Genomic DNA, 24,281 nt, shown 5'->3' on the forward strand with positions numbered 1-24,281 from the left:
TGCAGAATTTAGTGTTTGTAGACTTTTTGATGATATCTATTCCAGCTGGTGTGAGGCTGTACCTCATAGTAGTTTTGATTTGTATTTCTCTAATAGTTGGTGATGTTGAGCATCTTTTCGGGTGTTTTTTGGCCATCTGTATGTGAGAAGCATTTACTTATATGTTCCTGCTGAGATTGTAAGTATCCAGGGTAACTTCCTAGATGAAGATTCTGATGCCCTTCTATTTTGGTTATCTTTCAGAAACTCAGTAATGTTTTAGTTGATTTTTTAAGTTTACAGAGAATTTGGTATATACCTCACTATGCTTTCTTATTTACTTGGCTAATATTTTCTGTAGATATATATTTCTAATTGTGTAGGGCAAGTTAATGGAAAGATTTAAATTATACTACAGGAATGTGTTTATATTAAGAAATATCTGTATTAGAAAAGAATACTTCAGGGCATGTATACATCACATAATGTTATTAGTGTTTAATAAATAAGTAGCTGGTAGGTTCTATACTGAAAATACATCAGCCCCATATTTATAGGGATGCTTCCTCAGATTTTAATCAACATGTATCTGAGAAGCATTTTTGGCCTTTTATTTCTCTATTTAAAGAAAGAAAAGAGTCTCAGAGTTCCTGTTGTGGCTCAGTGTGTTAAGAACCCAGCTGGGGAGTTCCCGTCGTGGCGCAGTGGTTAACGAATCCGACTAGGAACCATGAGGTTGTGGGTTCGGTCCCTGCCCTTGCTCAGTGGGTTAACAATCCGGTGTTGCCCTGAGCTGTGGTGTAGGTTGCAGATGCGGCTCGGATCCCGCTTGCTGTGGCTCTGGCGTAGGCCGGTGGCTACAGCTCCGATTCAACCCCTAGCCTGGGAACCTCCATATGCCGCGGGAGCGGCCCAAGAAATAGCAACAACAACAACAACAAAAAGACAAAAGACAAAAAAAAAAAAAAAAAAAAAAAACCCAGCTGGTATCCATGAGGATGCGGGTTCAATCCCTGTTCTTGCTCAGTGGGTTAAGGATTTGGCATTGCTGTGAGCTGCAGTGTAGGTTGCAGATGTGGCTCGGATCCCATGTTGCTGTGGCTGTGGTGTAGGCTGGCAGCTGCAGCTCAGATTTGACCCCTAGCCTGGAAACCCATAAGCCTCGCGTGTGCCCCCCCCTCCAAAAAGGAGTCGCTATAAAAATAATTCCTTTTCAATTCTTTAATAGGTATACATTTTATATCTAGCCCAAGTACATCTCCTTTTTCTTTCATTCACTCAGAAACACTGAAACATTTAAGTGTCACTGTGGTGCAACTCTCAGGATAAGTGCACATAACTTGGGGTGGAGTGTACAGGATTGAGTGTGGTGGGGGTGCCTTTGAGTTTGCAGTGTAGCTGGAGAAAGGCTGCACCTTACGTACAAGATTACAATGGTGTTTGATAAGCGCATGATAGGGGCACGTGGAAAGGGCTGTGGGAGCAGCAGAAACCTTCCCAGAGGGGCCAGAGGTTGAAAAGGACATTTGAACTACATCTTCAGAAGTCAAAATTTAGCCATATATAGATTCAAAATTCTTTCCAAAGTAGAATGCAGGCTAAGGCTCTTTCCCCAATTACTCAGATTAGATGATCCAGCTACACATGTCATGTGGCTTCTCTGTCATGACATGATTTCACTGTCTTTCATGTATGTTGTTGCATGGTGACTTTGTGCATTCCAAGGACATTCCACATGGCAACCAAAGAAAGGGCAGGAAGTGAGGACAGGGGGCCTCGCGCAGGGATGTGGCAATTATATGGCAGCCCTCTTTGCAGTCACATTATCTTTTTTCCTTCTCCTATAACATGGGAGAGTCTTTCTTTTTAGGATTCAGTGGCTCAACATGTTTGGAAGGATTTGGGAAGGGGATGCTTCCTTGAGTTCTATTGCTTGGAGAAGACAGGACATTTAGCAAGTCAAACGGCAAAGGTAAAACCACGGTGGAAGGTTTCTCTGTGGACAAGGACTGAAGGGTGTGGAGGTATCGAAGCTGAACAGCGGCTGGAGTGCCTGATAGAATCTCGGCTGCCATCCTCAGGGACTCGGATGCAGCCTTTTCCCCCTCCGCAGCAATCATCTAGACAACAGGTATGAAGAAAAGCAAAGGGATTTTTTTTCTTCTTGGCTCCATGAAGTTTTAATCCTATTTACCGGGACTTAACAAAGAAGCTCTAGTATCTACTGTGTGACAGGTGCTGCTATGCAGAGGCGAGCAGACCTTTTCTCAGGGATCTTGATCTCGGGAGGGAGATCCGCTATCCATTGCAGTTTAGGGTGGAATTTGTCAGGGGCCTTGACACGTCCAGATGAAGTGTTAGGAGAGCTATTATGTCTGGCGGGTCTTGAAAGATTAGTAGGATTTTGCCATATAGAGAGGAGGTTGGCCAGCATTCCAGGCAAAGACATGGAATCTTGAAAGAATAACACCCAATTTAGGTAAGCATTTCAGAAGAAAAAGCACCCAGCTTGCCACCCAAATGTCCCCTGAAAATGAGCAAAGAGGGCTAGAGTCAGAGACCTAGAAGCAGCTCTGCCCAGAGGGCCACCTTCCTCCCTTCTGCCTCCACCAGCGCTCCAAAGTTTTCCAACCTCTTAGTTAGTTAGGGGTTTGTCTTCTACTTTCTGTTCTTTGAGAGAAATCCACCTCCCCTCTAGCTCTCATTTTCCTCCACCCAACACACCTTCCCACCCACACCTCCACCCTCAGGGGCTGCCGGCACCCCGTTTTTGCTTCTCACTGGCACGCCAGAGCAGTGGCTCCGAGCAGCACAGCCTTCTCTCGGCTCTGGCGTTGAGGGGATTGGGCTCTGGTCATGGCCATCCCTCCAGAGCTGGTGCAGAGCTAGGGATACAGATCTGGGTGTCCTTCACCTAAAGGGGGCAGGTGATTGATATTACCCAGGGAACGATGCCAGTGGAGGAGAAGAGGGATGGAGGGCAGGGAAGTGCCTTCAGGGAGAGAGAGTGAAGGCAAGACTCAAAGACGAGGAAGAGCTCACCGCTACCAAAGAAGAGAGATGCTGCGCTGGGCGGCAAGGAGGCTATTAACACACTCTAAGAGAGCCATTTTAATTGAGTGGTGTGGACCCAAGCCAGCCCCTCCCTCAGCGCCCAGATGAGTAGGTCAGGAGCAAAAGGGAAGTGTTGTTCCTGAGCAGGCCTCGGATCCCCGGAGCTCCTTAAAGAACAGCCGGGCGGAGAACGGCCTGCTCAGGGCTGGCTCACCCGCACTCTGGCTGTCTCTGTGCTTCGGCTTCCACCGCCAGCGAGTGCTGCAGCCCGGCCGGCAGCCTCACGTCCTTACTGAAAGAGAAAGCACGTGGCTAGGATGGTGTGTGGCACTGCTCTTAGCAGCCCGCTTTCAGATAGACCTACCACCTCTCTACAACACGTCACGATGCACAGCAATTCTGATTTACCAGCTTATGCCTCCCTAGACTTCTGTGCAGACAGCAAGCAGAGAAGTGTCTCAAGGGTCAGTGCCCCACATGCAGATTTTTATTATCACTGATGCTCTAGCAGAGTTTTCTCTTTACAATTAAAAAAGAATTGTATTGATGTACTATGATGATTTTCCTACAGAAAGTTTCATCTAAATCCTAGCTATTAAATTTGAATCATGAAAAACAGCCTTGGAGAGCCAGGCTATTAATAACGAGGGAAGTCATCTAAGTTTATAAAAGAAGTGATTTTGAAAAGAGTAGAACTGACCAACTAGGAACAATACTTAATGTATTGCATAAAAGATACGAAATTGCATTTTCCTCTGTTTGTAACTATAATAGATAGAAAACACTTTGGCTGTACCTCAGAAAGTTAAATATGGAGTTACTGTATGATCCAGTAATTCCATTACTATGTCTATACCCAAGAGAACTAAAAACATGTCCACACAAAAATTTGCACATGAGTGTTCATTGCAGCGTGATTCATAATAGCCCCAAAGTGGAAGTAACCCAAATGTCCATCAGCTGATGAGCAGATAAACAAAATGTGGTATAGCCACACACTGGAATATTATTTAGGAATGAAGCACTGATTCATGCTTCACTTTGTATGAACCCTGAAAACATTATGGTAAGTGAAACAAGCCAGACACAGAAGGCCATGTATTATGTAATTTTTTCTAATATCTATAAATTAATTTTTTTGTATTTTTATTTTGTAATCAAATTTAATTTTTATTAGGATATGTTTGATTTACAATGTTGAGTCAATTTATGCTATAGAGCATAGTGACCCAGTCATGCATACATATACTTTTTTTTTTTCATTTTATCTTCCGTTATAGTCTACCCCAAGAGACTGGATATAGTTCTCTGTGCTATACACTAGGACCTCATTGCTTATTCATTCTAAATGTAATAGTTTGCATCTACCAATCCCAATCTCCCAGTACATCCCCCTTCTTTCTCTCTTCCCCATGGCAACCACAAGTCTGTTCTCTATGTCTGTGAGTCTGTTTCTGTTTTGTAGATAGGTTCCTTTGTGCCATATATTGGATTCCACATATGTGATATCATATGGCATTTGTCTTTCTCTTTCTGACTTCACTTGCCATGAGAATCTCTAGTTGCATCTATGTTGCTGCAAATGGCATTATTTTGTTCTTTTTTATGGTTGAGTAGTATTCCATTTTGGGACCTTTTTAGGGCTGCATGTGTGGCATATAGAGTTTCCCAAGCTAGGGGTCAGATTGGAGCTATAGCCCTTGGCCTACACCACAGCTCACAGCAACATCCGATCCTTAACCCATGGAGCAAGGCCAGTGATCAAGCTTGTGTCTTCATGGATGCTAGTCAGATTCATTTCCGCTGAGCCACGATGGGAACTCTGTGTACCACATCTTCTTAATCCATTCATCTGATGATGGACATTTAGGTTGTTTCCATGTCTTGGTTATTTCAACGAGTGCTGCATTGAACATAGGGGTGCGTGTATCTTTTTGAATGAAACTTTTGCCTGGGTATATGCCCAGGTGTGGATTGCTAGATCATATAGTAGTTCTATATTTAGTTTTTGGGACCTAATTAAACTCAAAAGCTTTTACGTGGCAAAGGAAACCATTAAAAAAACAAAGACAACCCACAAAATGGGAAAAAAATCTTTGCAAACAATGCAGCTGACAAGGGCCTAATCTGCAAAATATACAAACTTAGACAACTTAACAACAAAAAAAAACAACCAAATGGAAAAATTGGCAGGAGACCAAAATAGACATTTCTCCAAAGAAGACACATGGATGGCCAGTAGACACATGAAAAAATGCTCAACTTCACTAATTACTAGAAAAATGCAAACCAAAACTACAGTGAGGTACACCTCACACCAGTCAGAATGACCATGATTAACAAGTCAACAAATAAATGCTGGAGAGGGTGTAGAGAAAAGGGAACACTATCACACTGTTGGTGGGAATGTAAATTGGTACAACCCCTGTGGAAAACAGTATGGAGCTTCCTCAGAAAACTAAATATGTAGCTATATTTCTATTAAATTTCCAGAATAGCCAAATCCAGAGAGACAGAGAGTAGATTAGTGGTTGTCAGGGGCTGGGGTTGAATGGGCAATGAGGAATTCCTGCTTAATGGATGCAGACTTTCTTTGGAGGATAATGAAAATATTCTGCAGTTAGATGGCAGTGGTGGTTGCATTACTCTGAATATACTAAAAACCACTGAATTGTAATTTAAAATTGTTAAAAATGGTGAGTTTTAGGTTCTAGGATTTTTAGCTTCAAAAATGTTTAACTCCTGGAGTTCCCATTGTGGCTCAGCAAGTTAAGGAGCCAATATAGCGTCTGTGAGGATGCAGGTTTGACCCCTGGCCTTGCTCAGTGGAAGAAGGATCTGGCATTACTGCAAGCTGCAGCATGGGTTGCAGATGGGGATGGGGCTTGGATCTGGTGTTGCTGTGGCTGTAGTGGGCCAGCAGCTGCAGCCCAAATTTGACACCTGGCCTGGGCACTTATATATGTTGAAGGTGTGGCTGTAAAAAGAAAAAAAAAAAAGTTTAAATTCTGGAGTTCCTGCTATGGCACAGTGGGTTAAGACTCTGACTGCAGCAGCTTGGATCACTGCAGAGGCGTGATTCAATCCCCAGCCCACTGCAGTGGGTTAAAAGATCTGTGTTGCTACAGCTACAGCATAGGTTGCAATTGTGGCTGGCTTTCAATCCCTAGCCTGGGAACCTCCAGATGCCACGGGTGCAGCCCTAAAAAAAAAAAAAAAATTAAATCCATAGAGAAAAAATATGAAAGTAATTTGCCCAGATGTTACAGTGGTTGGGTTATGGCTATGAAATAATAAGTAAGTTTTTTCTTCCAAGTTTACACTATTATGACCACAGTACTCATTCAATGAAAATAGTTTTTCAAATAGAAATTTTGAAATAAAATCATAATATTTCCTCTTATATTGTTCTTTCTGGTTAATTTCCTACCCACATTTCTGTTCTCTCCACTTTGATTCCCCAAATACAGGTCACTGCATCCAGGGCAACCTGTGGAGGCAAGAGTAGGGATGTCAGTGAGAACCTCTGGGCGGGAGGAAAGCTCCCCTCTGCACTGACGGCCGTTGTCTACACGGAGAAAGCACATTTCTTCTGAAGGGTCATTATGTACTGCCCTGTTTTAGCATCAGAGCGCCTTAGAGGTTGTTTAACTTGCACAGCGCCCCCCAATAAATGTGGAATTAAAGGCAGTAAAGTCAGCTGACTAATGGCTCCTAAAGACATCCCTGTCCTAGTCCCTGGAACCTGTGACTGTTCCCCCAAAGATACTTTGCAGATGTGATTAAGTTCAAGGCTCTTAAGATGGGGAGCTTATGCTGGATCTTCCCCGAGGGCCCTAAATACAACTGCAGGTGTCCTTTTATGGAGTTCTCATTGTGGCTCAGCCGATTAAGAACCAGACATAGTATCTGTGAGGATGTGGGTTTGATCCCTGGCCTCGCTCAGTGGGTTAAGGATCTGGTGTTGCCGTGAGCTGTGGTGTAGGTCACAGACGTGGCTCGGATCCTGCGTTGCTGTGGCTGTGGTGTAGGCCAGCAGCTGCAGCTCCACTTTGACCCCTAGCCTGGGAACCTCCATATGCCATGGATGGGGCCACAAACAAACAAAAACTGTAAGAGATTAAATTGGTGGTGGTTTAAGCCACCAAGTCTGTGGCACTTTGTTACAAAAGCAGTAGGAAGTAACACTGGTGAATTTGTTACATTTTTTTTTTCAAAATCATTTACTAGAGGACCAGAGCCTTTAATCTCTCATGTGACATTTATTCTCTTCCATATAATATTCATTTACAGGTGCTTTTACTTCCTTCCTGGTGGTGGCCCTCATCTCCCCCATCTCCGCATCCCAGGAGTGGGAAAAAAATGGACTGTGGGTTCTGGAAGGAAGGTGGAACAGGGCATGGAGCTCCCCACATGGGTCATACTCTTTCTCCTTTTGACCTATTTCTGATGATTTCTTAGTGGCTAGATAAAAAGTTAGCTTGAGCATTGGGAACCTTGAAAAGACTAATTTGGGGTGGTTGGAGAATTGATGAGAGGAAGGAATGTTGAAAAAGGAGGAGGAGGCATCTTAAAGAAGACGATTTTGCCTGTGGGGAAAAGGCCAGTATTCAGTGCAGAGGAACAGCCCAAGAGGAGGCGTGATAGCATGAAAGTGCTCAACCCTGGAGAAACACTAAATAGGCTGGAGTTTTAGATACACTGGGGGAAGGATGGCAAGAGGTGAGGCTGCAACAGTTAGGTCATTTTTTCACTCACCCCCCCCCCAAAAAAAAACAACCAGTATCTGGTTGCCATGTGATAGCCCTGTGCCAGGTACTGAAGACAGAAAGATGAATAATATATGACCCCTGACATTTTGGAGTTCATGGTCTGGGAAGACAAATGCACAAATACATACATTACAATTCAGTATAACAAGGGCAAGCTTGAGTGTCAAGCATTTGGCTCTTACCCTTTATCCTTTGGAAGGGAGGGATGAACAGGAAGAGAGGCAGGAGGAGGACAGAGGGGAGCGGCCGTGAGTGGATTTTAAATTCCAGAGCAGCAATTCCCCTCTATCTCTTATTCTAATTTATTCTCTTTTCAGCTTCTCCTATTTTTTGAGTCCTTCCCCTTTCCATTAGGATGCTAACACGGGTAACGAATTGGACAAGTCACTTCATTTTCTCAGCTGTGTCTGTTCAGGCCCCATCAAGCACTATCCTTCTCATCAAGCACATTCAGGCCACCCTTAGTTCCTTCTCTTGGAGGTCCCTCTTCAGCTGGACATGATTCATAACCTCCTAACTCAGTTCTGGACCTGGGTGTCCCGTGGCCTTAGTGACAGGCTCTGTCACCGGGGGTAAGAGCCAGCTGACCAGCCAGCTGTCCGGAATCCTGCTTTGTTCTTATGTCTTCTGAATACCTTCGCCACCTTGTCATGGTGGGCATCTGGTGTAGGTGAGGTTGCTGAGCTCACTGCCTGCGGGCTAGATGAGGCTGCTTGTGAGACAGCTCTTGCTTTTCTCTCCTTCATTCCAACTCAATCAAACCTAGACGGTTGATTGGGGAATTAAATCATGTAGGGGTTTATGACATCTTACCCCTTTTCACCTGAAAGTCTTAGGTGAACTCACCATTATATAACTTTGCTCATTTCCCTAGAGAGTAAGGTCTCAGGATCCATTCTTTATCTCTTTGTATCCCACCACCCCCTCCTGTCCAGCCCCACCTACCCTCCCTGCCAACTTCCACTCCCACCAACTCCTGCTCGGTGGGGACTTTACAATGAGTCTGAGGCCACCAGGGGAGGGTTGAGAGCAAAAGTGTGGCAGTGACCGACTAATCAGCACAGATGAGTGACTGGCTCAGGGTCAATTGAGCCACCTCTTACTTAACTGTCAGCTCCTTATGGGATGGTAGGTACCTTTAATAGTAAATGTGTGGCACATGGGAAATTCAGTAAGAGGCCAATGCAAAAAGGAATAAAGGGGATATTTCGACATACTTGGCGTTACTTCATCTCTGTACCTTTACATCTTGAGCAATGCTCTTCCTCTCCAGGAGAATTTCAGTGAGGGATCGATGTGCTAGGAGACGCTTCATGGTGGTCTGCACAAGGAACTGGACTGCTTTGGACACATGAGCAAGACTGCTTAGGAGAAGAGAGGCATTTTCCATTCGGTAGTAGCAGATGGCATCTATCTCCATTACAAACATATCTTTGGTGACAACCTAGGTAGAAAAACATTTGGGTTGAGAGGTCTGATTCTTGGCTTCCTTTCCCACATAGGGATGGAGGAGCTACATGTGTTCAAAGGGTATATTCTCAGCTAAGACGATAGCGAGAAAGAGAGTGTGTAGGTGGCTCACCCTTGAATCACTGTAAGCATGTTTTTGAAAATGATGGAGCTTTTATTAAATACATGAAAGAACTCATGCTTTTAAAGAATCCTGTTGTAAATCCTTTTGTGAAAAATCAGGAATAATTTTCTTATATGAAAACATTCGGTTGGTTGCATATGAGGTCTTTGAAAATTGATGCCAACCCGTACCCCTCCAGAAAAAAAAACTCTGCTAAAAGAGCAGACATGTTCTGGAAAACAAGCACTCTAATGTACTGTGTGTATACTTGGAGGGCAGTTTAGTGCCACATATCAAAAGCCCTAAAAGATGTATGTGCACAACATTTTCATTTTTTGTCATTTTAGACACAAGGATATATTTTAAGGATTTAGTTGCAAGGATGTGATTCACAATATTGCTTATTATAACAAAAATGGAAATAACTTAATATCAACAATAAGGAATTAGTTGAATAAACTGCATAGAAACTCAACCAGTTGAGTAAATTGAGTAAAATCTGTCCAATGAAATGCTATGTGTCTGTTTAAAACAGAGGTAAGACAGAGCTAACATATGAAAAGACAATAATAGATTGTTGAGTGAAAAAAAGACGTTTCAAAATAGTATGTATGGTATGAAATAAATGTCTCTCTCCCACACACTCCTGTCCGAAATATAACCAGATATATAGAAAAGTCTGAAAGGATACATTCCAAAATATCAACTCTATGGGTCATGGAATTGGGTGTAGTTTTATTCCTTTTTTACATTTATTATCTAAAATTAGCCTTTTAAAAGTATCTAAGTTTTATTCACATTTCCACTTACCAAAGCAAAGAGTGAGAAAGAACCTCAAACTGAAAGTGGGAAACAATTTAGGAAAGGCTTATAAATCTGAATTAGTAACAAGAAAGTCTAGATGTCTCTACTTTTAACTTTCAATTGTGGTAAAACACACATAACATCAAATTTACTATCTTAACCATTTTTGAGTGTACAATTCAGCAGTGTTAAGTACATGCACATTGTTTTGCACCCAGTCTCCAGTACTCTTTATCTTGCAAAATTAAAACCTAATGAACAACTCCCTGTTCTCTCCGCATCCCAGCCCCTGCAACTACCATTCACTTTCTGTCTCTAAATTTAACTACTCTAGATGCCGTATATAAATGGAATCACATCGTTTTTTGTCTTTTTGTGATTGGCTTGTTTCACTTAGCATAATTTTCTCAAGGTTGATCCATGTTATAGTATATGTCAGAATTTCATTCCTTTTTAAGTCTGATTATTATTCCATTGCAAGACTATACCCCAGTTTGTTTATTCAGCCACCGATGGGCATGTGGATAGCTTCCACCTTTTGACCATCATGAAAAAATGATGCTATGAATATAGGTATACAAATATCTCTTCACTACTCTGCTTTCAATTCTTTGGGATACATACCAAAAGTTAAATGGATGAATTATATGGTAGTTCCATTTTTAATTTTTTGAGGAACTGTCATGTCTTATATAGCAGCTGCACCATTTTACATTCTTACCAATAGCATACAAGGGTTCTAATGTCTTTACATCTTTGCAAACACTTACTATTTTCCTTTTTTTTTTCTTTATAATAGATGTGAGGTAGTATCTCATTGTGTTTTATTTGCATTTCTCTAATAATTAGTGATGTAGAGCATCTTTTCCTGTATTTGTTGCCCATATATATATCTGCTTTGGAGAAATGGCATTGAGGTATAGAGGGCAATCTGCTTTACTCAAAGTCAACTGATTTAAATACTAATCTCATCTAAAAAACTGTCTTAACAGCAACATCCAAATGTATCTGACCAAATAGTTCAGTATCATGGCTTAGCCAGATTGACACATAAAATTAAACATCACAAAGGCCTTTTGCCCATTTTTAATTGGATTGTTTGCTTTCTTGTTGTTGAGTTATAAAATTTCTTTACATATTCTGGATATTAACTTCTTATCAGATATAACGTTTGCATTTTTTTTCCTATTCTGAAGGTTGCCTTTTCTGTTGATTGTGTCCTTTGAGGTATAGGAGTTTTAAAATCTGATGTAGTCTGTATCCTTTTCTTTCCTACTTTTAAGCAAAATTAGTCATTTTTCTCTCAGCTAGAACTGGTAGCTCAGCCAGGGGAAATGTAGAGAGAAAGTAAAATCCACCACATGGCCTTACTTACCTCGTGAAAGGGTATCTCCAAGGTTTGGAGACGAAGGTCAACCTTGTGGTAGGTATCCAAGCAGGGCAAAAAGAAGAAAAGGCCTAGAAGAGAGGAAAGGAGAATAGTTATGACAGGTGTGTGGGGTTCCTTTTTTTGGGCACCAAATGTAGTCAGTTGCACCCTGCATTGCATTACTTAGCTTCCAGCTACACATAGACCACTGAGCCATCCCACATCTACCCCATAGTGTGTTTGTTATTGCTAAGGTTACCATGTAATTTCTTGTTCAGTCTCAGACACTTTGGAGGATGTCATTGTTAATTTTTTTACAAGTGTTTTTTTAAGCTTTATTGGAGTATATTTGATTTACAATGTTGTGATAATTTTAAAAGCACTATTACACCAGGACAACAAGCACAAACAGGGATTATCCCCAGCAAAGTGAGCTGTATGGTCACCTTGGTTGTTGTGCTGATCCATCCCGATCTTGGGTTACATATCTGTCTCCTTCACCAGATTTAAACTCTAAAACAAGAGTGTCTTATGCATTGTTGTTAGCCGTAGTGCCTAACTTTGTCCCTTTTAAGTGCTTTTAAAATTGTTTTTGAATTCATGTGTGTTTTAAAGAAACCTCCGTGTGGTATTTCTTAAAATGTGAGCCCCACAGGTAATCAGAATAGCAATGTCATGATACCAGCCTTCTGGTTGTCTAGTTAGTCCTCACCCATCCAATGTAATGTATAGGGCCCATGTGCAATCAGTATTTTTAGATTGATTTATTGACATTTTTTGAGATCCCACTGGACACTGTAGGCTCCTACAGGAGTCAAAGCTTTGTTGGAACCACCGGCTCCTCAGGGAGACCAGGATCTCTCTGAGAAGCCACCCAGCTTCTAGCCCTTCTCAGCCCCAATGAGAAAGATGCCGAAAACTAGAACCAGAACAAGGTGGTCCCTGTCCAGCATCTGCAGGGCCTGGTTCTGCTTTGGTGGGGCCCCATCTGCTGGTTCTGAATCTTCAAACTCTGATTTGTGTCTCCTCGTCTGATTTCTATTCTCTACCTGTCTCTGTAGACCTCACTTGGAACTTGGACCTTTCCTCATATATGCACAGGGACTTTACTCCTTCTCAAGTCTTCCTGGCTGGCTTGGATCTTCAAACCCCAACCATCTGACTTTTTACACTAATGATACATCAACCTGTGTCCTATAACCTGCTTGGCCACCAACTCTGCAAGACTTTAAGGTCCTAGAGACCACATGTCATTCATCTTCGTATCCCTTATATTTAAACAAGGTCTGAAACACAGGACGTGCTCCACCCAAGTTTCTTAGATTCCATTAACTGAAGGCCAGTTTGATACTTGGATGCTGAACTTTGCCTGTCTGGCATGGTTTGGTTTGATCCCCTGGATTCTGAACTAGCTTAGTTTCACCCTGAGAATTCATAGACTCAGACCACATACACAATCTACTCAAACTAGTACTTGCCATAGGTCCTAAGCCTACTTGCTACTCCAGCCAGCCTGGCCCTGGTATTTGGCTTTCTGCATCTATTCTCTCTCAGTCATTATGACGTGGTAGTAATGCGTAATACTCTCTGAAGAATTTCTTTTCTTTCTTTCTTTCTTTTTGCTTTTCAGGGCTGCAACTATGGGATATGGAAGTTCCCAGGCTAGGGGTTGAATCAGAGCTGCAGCTTCCAGCAACGCAGGATCTGAAATACATCTGTGATCTACAATACAGCTCACAGCAATGCCGGATCCTTAACCCACTGAGTGGGGTGAGGACTCAAACCCACATCCTCACAGATACCCGTCAGGTTCATAACCACTGAGCCACAATGGGAACTCCCTAAAGAATTTCTTAAACCTGTGTTACAAGCAGTAGATTAGAAAACGAAGATAGGGAGTTCCCGTCGTGGCGCAGTGGTTAACGAATCCGACTAGGAACCATGAGGTTGCGGGTTCGATCCCTGACCTTGCTCAGTGGGTTAATGATCCGGCATTGTCGTGAGCTGTGGTGTAGGTTGCAGACGCGGCTCAGATCCTGCGTTACTGTGGCTCTGGCGTGGGCCGGCAGCTACAGCTCTGATTGGACCCCTAGCCTGGGAACCTCCATATGCTGCGGAAGCGGCCCAAAGAAATAGCAAAAAGACAAAAAAAAAAAAAAAAAAAAAAAAGAAAACGAAGATAGGAATCAAGTTACTTCATGTAATCTGTGGGCTAAATTACAAATACGCATGGATTGAAGAAATTGGCAAGTCTCTGGGGGGTAAAAAATGTCATTCTCACCAGGGCCTTTGGCTCTTCCAGGAAGCAGATGTCCCAGTCGGAATATAATTACTCTCTCATACTCCTGTACAACCTAAGGGGACATTTAATAATTCTGAATCACTCTAAGAAAGAAAAACGAAGTCTTCAAAAGACCTTGGCATGAGAATGATCCTAGGTATTAGAAATCTCTTGTTTTGAAAACCAAGAAAAACTTGTTAATACTTACATTAATGCAATAGAAAATAGAAAAGCATTAGAGAAAATCAACTGGACCAAAAGTTGGTTCTTTGAAAAGATCAACAGACAAATATTTAGCCAGACTGACCAAGACAAAAGAGAGAAGATTTAAGCTGCTGAAAGACATCATTACTCTCCTTACAGAAATAAAAAAGATGATGAGAAAATACTATGAACAACTATACGCCAACAAATTAGATAACTTTGATGAAATGGACAAATTCCTAGAAAATCATAAACTACCAAAACTGACTCAAGAAGAAAAGGAACATGAAAAAGACCCAGAAGTAAAAGATTGAATTAGTTGTTTAAAATTTTCCCACAAAGAAAAGTCCAGGACCAAATGGTGAAATCTGCATGAACAGTGAAACTGACAACCGCCCCAGCAGCATCTGCAGAGGTCCAGCCATAGGCATGCTCTTCCCTGGTACTCCAGCCAGTGACTAAGAACGGCAGGGATTCAAGGGCCTGGCCGTTTCCATTTCTGCCCATTGTGAGACTCATCTCTGAGGCACACTCTGCTCTGGAGTTCCCTTTCAGGCTGGCCAAGACTTTCTTGGAGGTGTCCCACAGTCTCAGGCTCTCTCTGTCCAGTCCTTCCTTCCCCTTCTCATCCCAGGCGTCAGATCTGCATTATTCTTGAAGGCTTTCCCTACCTGCTCTTGTTCTTTCTCCCTTTAATCTTTCACAAACAATGGCGCCCCATAAGTCCCTTTTACTTCTGCCTGAGAAGTTTCCAGGAAGTGTCAGGAGTGGACAACATAACCTATTCTGGGCCAGTCTTTGTGTAACAGAGCGTAGATGATCTAAACGTAGCTTTTGCCCTCAGTGGCTCTCCAGGCAATGGGAGAGATCGGGTATCCACAAATATTATACATGTGATAGGTGCTGGAATGGCTGCAAAAATAGGATGACACAAGAGCACAACGTAGGGAGTGACAGTCTGGAGGAGTCAAGGAAGGCGTCACAGTTACCACTGAGCAGGTATAAAGGAGTAAGAACTCTCGTGGAAGGTGAGTGGAGGTGAGGGCATTCCATACAGAGCAGACAGCATGTGCCAAGATGCAGAAATAAGACCGGGCATAGTGTGGTCAGCAAGGGGCACCAGGAAATTACTTATTGGATCCTCCTGGAATCTCACCTTTATGCAGAACCAGATGGAAAAAGGGAACGTCACGATGATGAAGAGCAGGGATGTGAGGACAAGAAGCCACTCACAGGCCCCCAAACTGGAAGATTTGGTACCTTAAAAAAAAAAGCCAAAGAATAATTATATTGGAGCGTCATCATATTCACTGACTAACACTTTGTTAGCACAGTCCTTGGTATCAGGTCAGATTAAAGACTTTGCTGGAAATAGTAGAATGAGCTGGATATCTGCAAGGTCAGTTCACAGGACCTGGGGTGCCATCTGCATAAAGGGCTGGTCCATGAAGATGGACCAGGCTCCTGGAAAGGAAATAGTGGTTACGCTGGAACAAGCACAGAATCCAGAGGTCTGGGTTCCCGTTCTGGCTCCACCATTTTCTGTCCAAATGACCTTAAGCAAGGCACACAACCTCCAATTTCCTCATCTATTTAGGGACATACTGTCTACCTCATAACTATTTCGTAGTAACTATCTGATGGGACATCTCCTAACTCTGGCATAAGGATGAAATGCCATATAAACATAAGAGCACTGAACTGTATTTTTTTCACAGGTCTAGTGCTATTATTTGACATGATTTAAACCACATGTGTCCAGAGTTTTATCTCCCCCATGTGCCACTTGCCCCAATTCTGAAATTCCTCAGTGAGAGCCCTTTCTTTGGGTTAAGGTGTAGATCTTTAGATAGTCTTTGAAAATCACCCATATGGGGTAATATTAGCCCATTTGTGCCTAAAAAAGGGGTGTAAGGAACTGGAGTACAGACCATCCAGGTTGCTTGGGTGATAAATGGAATGTTATCAGGGAAAGTTGATCTTAGGAACAAAAGCTTCTTGAGGTCTTGTCTTGTTTATAAGTCCCCAAGGCTGGAGTAATGCTTGACACATACATATTTGTTGAATGTAGGAAGGAGAAGAGGATAGTGAAAATGATTAAAATTCAGTAGTTACAGAAATATTGAGAATTTTAATCTCTAGGTATTAGAAAACTGGCCAAAGTTATACTATTTGTGAGTTAAAATCTCAAGGTGACTACAGATTAGAAATGGTGAAAAGTCTATTTTTAAGAGATGGGAGGAAATGGATAACCAATCAGTAGCCCTGAAAAATTTTTTTTCTTTTGGGGCTTGCACCTGCAGCATATGTGAGTTCCCAGGCTAGGGGTCCGGTCGGAGCTGCAGCTGCCGGCCTACACCACAGCCACAGCAACGTGGGATCTGAGTTGCATCTGTAGCCTGTGCCACAGGTCACAGCAATGCTGGATCCTTAACCCAGTGAGTGAGGCCAGGGGTTGAACCCACATCCTCATGGATACTAGTTGGGTTCTTAACCTGTTGAGCCACAATGGGAACTCCTGAAAATTTGATTTCCACGTTTGGAAAATAACTGGAGAGGTCATCACCAAGTTAATGTGCAGATTATTTGAAGAGGGAAGATATGCAAGCTGTATCAACACAAAAATAATCTCAGCACCAAATGCCAGAGTATGGTGGTTCCCAAATGGTGTCCCACGGAACACTAAGCACACAAAGCAAGAATTCCCAGAGCAATATAAGACTAAGAAATACTGTGTTCCTATATCTCAATCCTGGAGCTTCCCAATATTCATTGGCATATTGAAGCTAGGAGAATCTCTGCAGCAAAGAAGCATTCTTAGCCTTGTTTAATCTAGTATCCACCAAACATTTAACCAAGCAATGTTCTCTCCAAGTGAATTCATTGCATTATTTCTCATGCAACCCACTTTGGGAGATGTGGTTTTTGAGAGATGTAGCCCTACTAACATCATATTAGTTTTTTAGTTTTGTTTTTGTTTTTGTTTTTTGCTTTTTTAGGGCCGCACCCACAGCATGTGGAGGTTCCCAGGCTAGGGGTCCAATTGGAGCTACAACTGCCGGCCTATGCCACAGCCACAGCAACACAGGATCCAAGCCGAGTCTTTGACCTATACCACAGCTCACGGCAATGCCAGATCCTTAACCCACTGAGCAAGACCAGGGATCGAACTCGTGACCTCATGGTTCCTAGTTGGATTCATTTCCGCTGTGCCATGACGGGAACTCCCACATTAGTTTTTACAATATTCTTCCCTAAGAGCAATAACAGTGTTGTTGCTATGTTTAACTAGTCTTTAAATATATTTCATTTGCCAGTGGGAACCATTGTAAGTAAAAATAAATAAATGTACCTATAGACAAAATTTACATTTTATAAGTGAAGAAAGTCCTCAAAATTTCTTCAAACAGGACTTAGTGATGTGAACAGAAAACTAATATCTACACTCAAAACCAGACTTGAAGCTTGATTCACAAAATATTATTCTCTTAGAATGAGTTCCTTGAATATCCAATTTGTTCGGTTTAAGTGAACTGTGACACATGACATGGTAAAGCAGGAAGGGCCTTTAGATACGACATAGTCCAAGAATCCCCAACATTTCAGCAGAGTGAAGGTCCTTTTCGTTTCTCCCAAATCTTAGGTAGCCCAGTGACAGGAGTGTGGTGCTAAGTGAGGATGGGGAGAGGGTGCTGCTCTTCCCCTTTCCTCTGGGGGCCACAGAAACCTCTCAGACTTGGGCTCAGCAAGGGTGCCTCATACTTACTATGACTCATTCTTTGCTTGGGAGGCCTTGGGCTCTGGTCATTTATAGCTGGAGAGACTGAGCGAGGCCCACATGGTGAAGCTACCAGCCCAAGGCTGTAGCAAGCTGATGCAGTGCTGGTAGCCTGACCAGCAATGAGGGTCAGCACCCTGCAAGGATGGGCTTTCAGTAAGACTGTCTCACTCTAGAATCTGGCTTCTCTACTTCCCAGCTGTAGGTCTTGGGTAAGTTATTTAATTTCTCAGCATTTTTTTCCTCATCTGTGACATGGGAATAACAACACTCAGTAAAAGACCTAGTGTGTACCAGGCGTATAATAGGGGTTCCTTAAAGGGGGCTCCCTTCCTTCCCTACCCGACTTGTGTGGTCTGAAGCACAATACTTACAGATCTCGAAACTCAGCGTTACTGTAGCATTGAACCCAAGAACGTTTTAATGACCAGAAGTTTCTGACTGATGAAAGGACATCGATTAGGCAAAACAGTATTGACATGGTCCACATAAACTACACCCCAACTGCTGGATCTTTCTCAAGACATAGCTTTCAATGCTACACCATATAGTGCAGTGTAGGGAGTCAGGAAATGTTAAAATATCACAGTCAGTGGGAAGTAGTACAATACACTATTCCTTATTTACCTTCCTTTAAACTTCCCTCACCTATAATTAAGGTGTAAGGTGTTTCTTCTAGTCACTATAAAAAAAAAAAAAAAAAAACTGGAAGCAGATGCATTTGTTCCTAAGAATTGCTTTACCTGCAAAAGCCAAAGAGACACCTTTCCCCAGGATGCCCTCCTTTGGTCTAAGCTGCCTCCTTTAGCTTGCAAGGATTCTGCTCTGAGTATGTTTTGTTTTCCTCCGGGCTTTGTGAAAAGTGCTTTGGCTATCTTAACTCATTTTATCCTCACAATTACCCTTTTAGGTAGGTTCTGTTGCTGTCCTGATTTGACAGATGGTTAAGGCCCTGACTACTATCACAGGCTCACTGAGATTTAAATGTAAGATCTGGCTTTTCTCTACTTGGCTCTAGTGTCCCTACTTTTTAGAAAGAATGATCACCCCAAAGAAAGTGTAAAATGCTTTTAGGCAAGTCTGAGGGGGTGGGGATGAGGCGAGAAGGAAAAGCTACAGAGTTGCTCAGAACCACCAGCTCATGCATGCCTTTACTTAAATTAGGTGCCCATATACCCTTCCACCGCCACAAAACCAGCTGCGTAGTTCCTTGGAATGTTGATTGTTCCCCAACGGGGACCACACTCCTTCCCACCTCTCATCCATGGCTGGCCCCTGAGAACAACGTGTTTAGTTGATAATATTTGCATTTCTTCTGATGCATTTTGGTCTCCATTACTGGGGTGGGGTGGGGTGTCGGTGGGTCCTAATTCACATTTTCCATTAACTGGGAATCTGAGCAGGTCCACGCCCTCAGTGCGGTGACTCATTGTCCCTCACCTAACATCCCTTGGGTACCACTGGGAAAGGCCGCATCCCCCTGCCAGGGCCTCAACCTTCCCTCTGTACCTTCCTCTGGCCGCTCACTCTCCAGCAGCGCCACCACTTCGGTGCCCTCCTCGCCAGAGCCCCGGACTTCATCCACGTCCACCACGGTGGCTGCCGGCGGTCGGGGCTCCGCTGGGCTCTCTGCGCGCCCGACGGCCGGCTGCTCCCGGCGCCCGCGGCCTCTGCCGCCCTTCTGGGCGTTCGGCTTCTTGTTCTCCTTGTGCGGGGACCCGCCGCCTCTCCGATGGGCCTCTCTGGAGGAGCTCCGAGCCCTCTTCTCCATCCTTAGAGCAGCCGGGCTCCGGGAGCTGACCGCGGTCCGGGATGCGTCGCTGGCGGGGATACAGGCACGTCCCAGCGGGGACTTTAAACACTTTGGGCGGGGGCGGGACCCGGCGGGGCGCGGGCGGGGCTCTGCTCCGGGTGAAAGGCGACAGCTGGTTCTCACCAGAGGACAGGGCCCGCTCCCCAGGAGACTTGGTGTCCCCTGCAACAATGAGTTTGTCTGAAAGCCCATTTATGGCGTTTAAAGCTGTGTTTCTAGAGATGGAGATCTGAGCTGAAGTACGACGGAAATGCGCAAACCGCTGAAGGTGTGATGGCGTTTGCTCCATTATTCGTAAATATAGGATGGAATAGAGTATGCGGTCTTCGCATATGGCTAGAGAGCTCAAGAGAACAGAAAAGGGCGTCACGTTAGGGTAACGTTAAGGTAAAAAGGGAAACCTCTCCCCAGGCATCTCCTCTTCCCCCTAAGGTCTTCCCAAGGGTGCCTTTCTTCTCCGCGCCCCCGCCGCCCCAGTTTATTTTAGACTCTGGCCCTGCTCTTTCTGCTAAGCCTTTCACGGGTAAGGACTACTCCTGGGAAGATTCAACTCTCTGATTTTATGCAATGGGTTGATTATGTAAGGAAACTCAATAAGCAATAAAGTGCAGTTAGATGGCCCATGAGAAATAAACCTCTGTGAGTAGGTATTTAACATGGAGCTTATAATGTTGACTCTTAAAACATAAATACTATGTATATCTTAAGCATTTAACTAACAATGTCAGTAGCTTTAATATGCGTTAAAAAGAACTTAGAGGTGCAGAAAATAAAAAAATAAAATTGGGAGTTTAAGGAAAATTCTTTCAGGCTTCTTCTCTCTGTCTCTCTTATTTATATTTCTTCATTTTTACTAATTGTTATTTTTACTAGTGCGTAAGCCTATCGATGTTGCTTCTTGAAGAATCAGAAGGGAAGGGATCTGATTTAACTTCTGCTTTTAGGAAAGGAACACTTTTGTCTTTGGGTAGGCCCTGTTCCATGCTTCCTTGATGAAAGGAGGAGTTTTGCTTTTTTAAGGTTTGCTTTTTAAGGTCCATCCAGCAGCAAAGTTGGGGAGCAGTCCCACCTGCATCTGAGGAGCTTGAAACATTGACTAGATCTATTTTAAAAAAATTCTGTTAAAAATGTGGTTCTCACTGAATGGGAGGTTGGTTTAGGTAACCCTTCAAACTTAAGATTTATGATTCTACTCAAATAGCTCAGACCACATTATGGTAGAAATAATGTTCGCTTATTTTTAAATTTTTCAATATTTATTGAGTTCACCTAGGGATAGCTTTCTTTCCTCTCAAAAATCTTATTAAAGAATGAGGACCTGAAGTAACTCAAAACGAAATCTGGAAAAACCATTCCACTCCTTTCTTCCATATGTTTCAAGTTAGGCTCCTGGTGGTAAAGTAATTAAATGATTAGTAATAAAGTAATTTAAATAGTGTTGTTTACTCTCTAAACCTGATTATTACATAAGGGAGGACAAATATTTCCTTTCAAGTGCCTGAATCAATTAATAGTTCCTGCCCAGAGCACTACATTGAGAGAAATTCTGAAGCTGTACTTGGCCCATAGGAGGGAAGAATATCATGATTATTTAATATTTACTCAAAATTAATAGTTGCTATTAAACATAACTAGTTCATCATCCTGTGAAGATTTACCTATTTGGAAAAGCATGAAACTAGCACTTATTATTTTCTCAGTCTTTGATTCTGTTACAAGTTAATCTGATCTAGAGTCCTAGCTGTAGATTCTTAAACTAAAATTGCACCTCAATTTTTGACTCAAGAATTGGCAGGATATCTGGCCAAATGACATTCTCAAAGCTGCCCCTGTCTCCCAAGAAGATAGTGGGATTTCTTTTCTTTCTTTCTTCCTTCTTTTTTAAATGAATTGAAGTTCCCAGGCTAGGAGTCAAATCGGAGCTATATCACAGCCACAGTAACACTAGATCCCAGCCGTGTATGCGAACTACACCACAGCTCTCCGCAATTCTGGATCCTTAACCCACTGTGTGAGGCCAGGGATCGAACCTGCATCCTCGTGGATACTAGTGAGGTTCATTACCGCTGAGCCACAACGGGACCTCCAAGAGGAATTTCTTATAGGAGAAGAATTGGTGAGAAGGGGCTGTACTTGATGTTGGAGCCCATGTGGGTCACTTGTTCTCAATCTCCTTTGCTGTTATATAATCATTACTTCATTTTCTACATCCATATGTAACAGTAACACAAACACCTGCTTATAACACAAATCTATTGGGATTATGAAGGACAATGACAACATCTGCGAAAGTGTGTAACATTCCATGTGAAAAAAGTCAACATGGCATTTCAAAGCTGGAGGAGTTTGGGAGTGCCGAAGCCCCATCTACTCATAATGACGTTGCTGTTTTCTTTCAGATTCCTTTTTAATTGAAAGTGTAGATCATCCCTTTGCTGAAAATATTATATGTACACATCTTTCAGCTCTTAATACTTTAGGCCTTGTTTGGGTTTGTTATGAGGCTGATGTCTGTGGGAATGGAATTATTAGAAGAGGGGGAGGACCAGTTAAAGTTGCTGGCTTTGAGTTTGTTTCCAAGACCAAGGTCATGAAAGATTTCAAAGCTTTTTAGATGACTATATTTATTCTCATTTAGTGGTTTTAAATTTTATATCCATGTGGATTAATTAAGGGTGAATATTGATTTATATGACTTACTGGAAAAACTGGAATAAAATTATCAGTAGATAAAATTGAAAGTTTTATCTTTTTTTTTTTTTTTTTTTTTGGTCTTTTTTCCTTTTCTAGGGCCACTCCCGTGGCATATGGAGGTTCCCAGGCTAGGGATCTAATCGGAGCTGTAGCTGCCAGCTTATGCCAGAGCCACAGCCATGCGGGATCCAAGCCTTGTATGTGATCTACAGGCAACACTGGATCCTTAACCCACTGAGCAAGGCCAGGGATTGAACCCACAACCCCATGGTCCTAGTCAGATTTGTTAACCACTGAGCCACGATGGGAACTCCAGAAAGTTTTATCTTTTTAAAGCTAGAAGAAACTATGGGGACTTAAATTTGACTTTTTTTTTTTTTTTTTTTTTTTTTTTTTGTCTTTTTGCCATTTTCTTGGGCTGCTGCCATGGCATATGGAGGTTCCCAGGCTAGGGGTCCAGTCAGAGCTGTAACCGCCAGCCTATGCCAGAGCCACAGCAACGCGGGATCTGAGCCATGTCTGCAACCTACACCACAGCTCACGGCAACACCGGATCCTTAACCCATTGAGCAAGGCCAGGGACCGAACCCGCAACCTCATGGTTCCTAGTCGGATTTGTTAACCACTGCACCATGATGGGAACTCCAAATTTGACTTTCTTAATTTGTAGATAGCAGAGAGACCAACCAGGAGGGCACAGTAGTGGTCTAGTGATGCTGATGAGAGCTTTATACTGGCTTTGGCAGTGGGGATGGCTTGGATTCAGGAAATCTTTCTGAGGCAGATCATCAGCAGATTTGGTGACCGCATGAAGTTATGAAGGAGGGGGTGGTGAGTGCTTATAAGACTTGAGAAAGAGATTTTGACCTTTATAGGCTGAGCCTTTGGTCATAACTGCAGGCACCTCTGTCAGACCCATTTCCCCTAATTATTCTGCTCTCAAGCATTTTATGTCCTGGCCTTCTTTGCCTGAAGATGCAGTTGTCCACTTGTAAGGTGCAGATAAGACCAGTTTGATTTTTCTCTCATTAATTCACTTCACAGATACATAGGGAGCACCTACTGGATGTTTTGCACTGCTTTCCTCGCAGGATGTAAAGACATGCCCTTGAGGAATTTAGTCTAACAGGGAGAAATAGATGGGTAAACAGATATGGTGATAAAGTGTATATGTTATGACAGACAGATCTACAGCAGGGTTTCTCCACCTCAGCACTCTTGACATTTTGGACCAGATAATTCTTTGTTGTAGGGGGACTGTCCTGTGCATTGTAAGATCTTTCATATTGTCCCTGGCCTCTACCCACTACTAGATGCCAGTAGCACCTCCCCTCAGTTGCAGTGTCTCCAGACATTGCCAAGTGTCCCTTGGGGGACAGATTGCTGTAGGCGTTGAACCACAGATCTATATGGTACCATGAGGACACAAATGATGGGTAATAATGCTACTTGGGAGGAGTCAGAGGAGGCCCAGTTTGAGCCACATTAATAGATGGGGCTGGTGATCCTCAAGTGAATTTCAATAACTGGGCCTTCCACAGGATCAAATGGCTGCATGAAATTCCTCATCAAGGCTTTTTAGTAAGCTTTAAATATTCTTGTTACCATGGATGAGAAACGTGTTCACACAATTATAAGCTTTATTTATGTTTTTAATAATTTTCCAGATTTACGGCAGTATCATTGACAAAATTGTCTATATTTAAGGTGTACATATATATTGTGAAATGATTACCAAGTTTTTCAAAACCATTTTTTTTACAACAATTTATAACAGTGGAACAAAGACTCGGATATCTTTTCTTTCATCTGCAAATGTAATTTTGATGATTTCCTGTGATGATACAAGTAGATTTCAAATCCAAACTTTTTCCTAAGGAGTATTTCAGAATAATGGTGGAACTTCAGGGAGCGCGGCAGGTGCAGGGCAGCAGGAGAGGAAGCTGCTGAGAATGCCAGG

The 24,281-nt window shown here is 42.8% G+C and overlaps 1 protein-coding gene across 5 annotated transcripts; it reads right to left on the bottom strand.

Moving 5' to 3' along the window:
• NPHS2 (NPHS2, podocin) lies at positions 1,186–19,666 on the bottom strand. 5 transcript variants are annotated; one of them, XR_002335952.1, is made up of 9 exons: positions 19,324–19,666; positions 15,193–15,296; positions 13,833–13,905; positions 11,558–11,640; positions 9,046–9,249; positions 6,468–6,523; positions 3,248–3,325; positions 2,761–2,893; positions 1,186–2,099 (listed from the first exon to the last, which is right to left on the bottom strand). XR_002335952.1 is itself a non-coding variant. In XM_003130341.4 (8 exons), the coding sequence occupies exons 1-8, from the start codon at positions 19,583–19,585 to the stop codon at positions 2,096–2,098; spliced, it is 864 nt and encodes a 287-aa protein (XP_003130389.2). In that variant the 5' UTR covers positions 19,586–19,666; the 3' UTR covers positions 1,186–2,095. The 5 variants fall into 5 exon arrangements, 2 of the variants coding, with proteins under 2 accessions (XP_003130389.2, XP_020919400.1); XR_002335953.1 differs by lacking the exon at positions 2,761–2,893 and having other exon boundaries at positions 6,464–6,523; XM_003130341.4 differs by lacking the exon at positions 2,761–2,893.

The sequence above is a fragment of the Sus scrofa genome, chromosome 9 (assembly GCF_000003025.6).
Source record: "Sus scrofa isolate TJ Tabasco breed Duroc chromosome 9, Sscrofa11.1, whole genome shotgun sequence".
Classification (NCBI taxonomy): domain Eukaryota; kingdom Metazoa; phylum Chordata; class Mammalia; order Artiodactyla; family Suidae; genus Sus; species Sus scrofa.